This window comes from Apis dorsata, unplaced genomic scaffold, assembly GCF_000469605.1.
Source record: "Apis dorsata unplaced genomic scaffold, Apis dorsata 1.3 scaffold_74, whole genome shotgun sequence".
In the NCBI taxonomy this organism is placed as follows: Eukaryota; Metazoa; Arthropoda; class Insecta; order Hymenoptera; family Apidae; genus Apis; species Apis dorsata.
In genome coordinates this window covers 2,171,102-2,176,561 of record NW_006263372.1, presented here as the reverse complement: position 1 = coordinate 2,176,561, position 5,460 = coordinate 2,171,102, and the positions used below count along the sequence as shown (strand labels likewise).

The 5,460-nt window shown below is 34.2% G+C and overlaps 2 protein-coding genes across 3 annotated transcripts in view; one reads left to right on the top strand and one right to left on the bottom strand.

Annotated features, from left to right (window-relative positions):
- The window catches only part of LOC102679685 (flotillin-2), a 105,176-nt gene that overhangs the window by 27,231 nt on the left and 72,485 nt on the right, over positions 1-5,460 (bottom strand). The window lies entirely within an intron of this gene.
- LOC102679099 (glucose dehydrogenase [FAD, quinone]-like) overlaps positions 1-5,460 on the top strand; it is a 7,654-nt gene that overhangs the window by 1,198 nt on the left and 996 nt on the right. The window contains exons 2-5 of the mRNA XM_006610606.2: positions 1,875-1,967; positions 3,416-3,615; positions 3,802-4,016; positions 4,494-5,460. Coding sequence (XP_006610669.2) covers positions 1,902-1,967; positions 3,416-3,615; positions 3,802-4,016; positions 4,494-5,460 — 1,448 coding nt within the window. The 5' untranslated portion in view covers positions 1,875-1,901. The remainder of the gene's footprint in view (positions 1-1,874; positions 1,968-3,415; positions 3,616-3,801; positions 4,017-4,493) is intronic.

Sequence of the window (5,460 nt, the reverse complement as noted above, 5' to 3'; positions counted from 1 at the left end):
CTCCTCTCTCTCTCTCGATCGAGCACCTCCTCTTCGAGCACGACTCTTCTTCTTCAGGTTGGTTGTTAAAAGAAACGAATTTGTCGTTTCGGATTTCGTTAAAAATTTTTCTCTTCTCGTTTGTATTTTTTTTTTTTTTGTGCTTCTCTTTTAGGGAGAAGAGATTAACGAATCGTTCGGATTGTTAAAAATTTTCTTCTTCTCGTTTGTATTTTTTTTGTGCTCTTTTAGGAAAATAGAATCATTCGGATTGTTAAAATTTTTTTTCTTCTCGTTTGTATTTTTTTGTGCTTTTCTTTTAGATTAGAATAACGAGTCATTCGGATTGTTAAAAATTTTTCTTTTCTCGTTTGTATTTTTTTTGTACTTTTCTTTTAGATTAGAATAACGAATCATTCGGATTGTTAAAAATTTTCTTCTTGTTTTCGTATATTTTTTTTGTGCTTCTCTTTTAAGGAGAAGAGATTAGAATCATTCGGATTGTTAAAAATTGTTTTCTTCTCGTTTGTATTTTTTTTGTGCTTCTCTTTTAGGGATTAAATATTCGAGATTAGAATAACGAATCATTCGAGTTTTTTGGTTGAGAGTAGTAGATTTTTTGGGAGTTTTATTTTCGAGAATTTGAAATTTTTTCTTTTTTTTTTTTATAGGAAATTGTCAAATTTTTTTAGATTGATCTGAAATTTTAGTGGGTCAATAATATATTATAATTTTTTGTTCTCTCTTTTGTTTTGATTCTCTCTTCGGGAGAAAGAAGTTATTTAGATTTAGTTTTTTAATTCTACGAGATAGCTTTGATTTTTTCTTTCTTTTTTTGGACGATTATTGAATTTATGTAACTAATAGATAGAAATATATTTGTAATAATAAATAAAGCGATGACGTGCACGTGGATTTAATTTTAATTCGAAGATTGAATGGGATTGTTGAACATCGTAATGAAAGGAAAATTGAATGGATATATATATATATAAAATTGTGAGTTTGTATCGATAGCATAAATCAAAAGGAATATTTTCTTCAAAACGACGATTCTCTTAAAAAACAAATTTTTCCATTAATTTTCCAATTCTGACGTAACGTAATACGTAATTAAAAAAGAAAAAAAAATATTTCGTATCATGGAAATTAAAAATAAAAACGCGTGATTTCCAATCATTACAATACAATTATAAGTATCGAGATTAAAAAATTAAATTTTCGAATTATAAAAGTTAAATATATAATTATCCGAACGATTAACAATTTGAGAAGGAATGAACAAATTGTGGGAAACGATCATTTTGTTCGAAACAATCATCCGAGAAACGTTAAACGAAATAAAAAAAAAAGAAAAAAAAAAAAATTCACTTTCAAATCCCATATATCATTCCTCTCTTACAAAAGCAAATTCCCCGCACTTTCGAAAGTCTGTTTCCAACGATTTTGCACGATCCAAGACAGGGTTAATTGCTCTCTTCAAGACTGACAAGACTTTCACGCATAAAGCATCACGAATTGTAGAGCGCAAAACCAACTCTGTGATTCATCTAGACGCGTGTTATCTATTATCAAGGAAGGGCTGTAATCTAATTTATTCAAAAAAATAGGTGCAACGTCGCTTGACAATATTTATATGTGTGTATATTCAATATCATTGAATGTCGTCGAAAGAGCAAAATTTTTCTAAAAATTTTCTATCCATCGATTTAAAATTTAGAGATTTCACAAATTGCGAGTTATCGTTTGGAAAATTAGGAAAAACTTTTGGCTTTAAACGCGTTTATGTTTGCATTTTTATTATAGTTGATCGCGCAATCCAAGTTTTCGAATGCTAACTTTCATTAAAAAAAAGAAAAAAGAAAATTTGATTTGCTTAATCGATCTGATATATGTTCGCAGGTGATCCTTTATCGAGCAAAATGAGATTCTACATCCTGCTCTCGTTCCTGGTGCGATTGGCGTTCACGTTTCGACTACCGTTTCAGGTAAATAAAATCGATCGATCGAGATGTTTATTATCCATGCGGAAAAAATTCCAATTTGTAGATGGCGATAAATTACGTAAAAGTTGCCACGCTCCAATGATAGGAATTTCCGTTTGATGTGTGTTGAATTGTTCGAAATTGTTAAAACGAATTTTTTCTTTGAGAAAAAATTTTTTTTTCCATCAAAATTGGTAAAAAATGGTACTAATTTTTCTCTTTTTTTTTTTAACGAATATGTATTACTTATTCACATTGATTTTAATTTCATTTCCTTTCGTTTGAATTTTTTTTTTAATTTTTTCAGATTTCTTTAAGAAAAAATTGGTAAAATTGCTAAAAAATGGTACTGCTTATAATTTTCCCTTTTGACGAATATGTTATAACGAGAAACTTATTTATTCACATTGATTTTAATTTCTTTTTAATTTTTTTTTAATTTTTTCAGATTTCTTTGAGAAAAAATTGGTAAAGTTGGTAAAAAATGGTACTGTTTATAATTTTTCCCTTTTTCTTTTAACGAATATGTATTATTTATTCACATTGATTTTCATTTCTTTTCATTTGAATTTTTTTTTTAATTTTTTCAGATTTCTTTAAGAAAAAAATTGGCAAAGTAAAAAATGGTACTGCTTGTAATTTTTCCTTTTTCTTTTCATGAATATGTATTATTTCTTCACGTTGATTTTAATTTCATTCCTTTTCATTTGAATTCTTTTTTAATTTTTTCAGATTTCTTTAAGAAAAAAATTGGCAAAGTAAAAAATGGTACTGCTTATAATTTTTTCCTTTTTCTTTTAATGAATATGTATTATTTTTTCACATTGATTTTAATTTCATTCCTTTTCATTTGAATTCTTTTTTAATTTTTTCAGATTTTTTTAAAAAAAAATTGGTAAAACTGGTAAAAAATGATAGTGCTTATAATTTTTCCCCTTTTTTTTTTTTTTAAAGAATATGTAACATTCATGTGAAAAACTTATATTTATTCACACCAATTTGATTTTAATTAACCCATTTAAGTTTATGTTAATTATTTTAACAATCGTATATATTATATCGTAACAATTAAATTTCATTCGTTTCAACTTCATTAAAATGATTATTATCCAGAGATTAAAATTGATTACAATTTGAAGCAGGAATTTATATACACATTTATATAATTATTTTTTCTTTAAAGAAATAAATTAATCTTTGCATCATCGTGTTGTTGCAATTCAGATAGAATGAGTTTAACTCTCAATCGTTACGAAAAAAATAACTCACGAGATAATAAACTAAGAGGCAGCCTATTATTTGATATCCCAACGTAACGTGAACTCGATAACAAATTCATTTCTTCGTTCAATCTTCTCCAATTCTAATTTTATATTCCAAAACTAATACAAAATTAAATGTCAAAACGTTCACACAAGAAATAATTTATTATATTATATCTCGTTAATCAGTTTCACATCAGCCAGTTGGACAACAACAACAATGGAACATCATGTTGCTCGTGCAACTCCTTCAAAGACACGTCGTACATGGCATCAACGTGCGGAGTGAAGACATCTTTTATGAGCTTGGTCGAGAAAGTTATCGCCTCTACTTGCGATATCGCTAATCCTTGCAACAGGCTTGGCAACGAGGAGGTGCCCAACGAATGGTAAAAAATTTTTTTTTCTCCCCCCCTTCTATATAAATCTCACTCTCATTAAATAAATTTATTTCCAAATTATTTTTTCCATAAAATTAATATGAGACACACACACACACACACACACACACATATATGCACACGTATATGTAATTTAAATTCTAATTAATTCTCCGACGCATCGCGAGAACACAGGTTCGATTTTATCGTGGTTGGAGCAGGGGTGGCCGGGCCCGTAATTGCCAGGAGATTAAGCGACAATCCATGGTGGAACGTTGTGCTGATCGAAGCCGGGCCGGAAGAGCCCTCGATGACTTCGATTCCTGGACTCGCCGTTCACGCGGTCAACTCGACGTTGGATTGGAGATTCAAAACGGAGCCAACCGAACCCCACCCCACGGCCTGTTTAGGTGAAATAATTGCATTAGGAAAATAGATCGTTGACAACGAGCGTAACTCGAATTAATTATTCGACCAGACGAGCGATCCTCGTTAGAGATAATTTATTGCTCGAAACGTAATAATAATTGTAGTGGATGGTCGAGATTATACGAAAAAGTAAAACAGTTGAAAATTTCGAATAAAGTTACTTCAAGCAATTGCTTAATTAATATGCTTAAATTTTATTCGTAGCTATTATATATACAGTCGATTCTCACATTACAATTTATTAGCGATAAATTATTAACTCTCCGATTCTATGTCAAACAGCCATTCTCTTACATATCATATAATTCACTTCTAACTGTGATGGGCAAAATTTAACAGTTAAACTTACGAATAAACGCAACGATAATAGCTACTCGAATAAAATCAATTATTTATTCAAAAGCCACTCGAACTCGATATAAATTTTATAAATAAATCTTTACTCGTTTCTCAATTAGAACACGACGGAGTGTGCTCGTGGCCACGTGGAAAAATGATGTCAGGCACGGCTGGCATGTACGGCATGATGTACAGCAGGGGACATCCAGAAGTGTACAACGGTTGGGCGCGTGGTGGCGCCACCGGTTGGTCGTACGACGAGGTGACGCACTACTTCGAGCGTGCCGAGGACCCGATCAATCAATCGATATTATCCGACAAGCCGAGAACCGTACCCGTCCCCGGCCCCATGAAGATCCAATTCTATCCCGACAAACCGGCGTTCGCCGACGAGATTCTGAAAGCTGCGTCCGAGCTCGGTTACAGAACGTCGAACTTGAAGGAGTACACGCAGACGGGTTTCATGGTCGCCCCGATGACGACCGACAACGGTGTACGAGGGACGGCGACGAGGAATTACCTTAGGCCGGTCCACGGTAGGCAGAACCTGAGAGTGTTGATAAACGCCCACGTGACCAAAGTGCTGATGGACTGGCAGGGGAAGGCGTACGGCGTGGAACTGGTAGACAAGGACGGATACAAGAGGATCGTGAAGGCGAACAAGGAGGTGATCCTGACGGGGGGGACGATCGGGTCGGCTCACATTTTGTTGAATTCTGGGATAGGGCCCAAGGATCAATTGACCAAATTGGGCATGCACGTGGTCAAGGATCTGCCCGTGGGAAAGAATCTTCACAACCACGTGTCGATCGCCGTCCAATTCAGCATCAAAGACACGGCTTACGAGGCGATGACTATGAACAGCGTGAACGAGTATCTGGAGACCAGGACCGGGCCCATGACGAGCACCGGGTTGACACAGGTCACGGCCTTCTTCGAGAGCAGTTACGCGGTCACGGGTATCCCCGATATCCAAGTGTTCTTCGACGGATTCGCGCCCAGGTGTCCGAGGACGGGGCTCGAGTTCGAGTGTTTGAACGGGGCGCTTGGCCTGTGCCCGGAAAGGAGGCAGATAGTGGTCAGGCC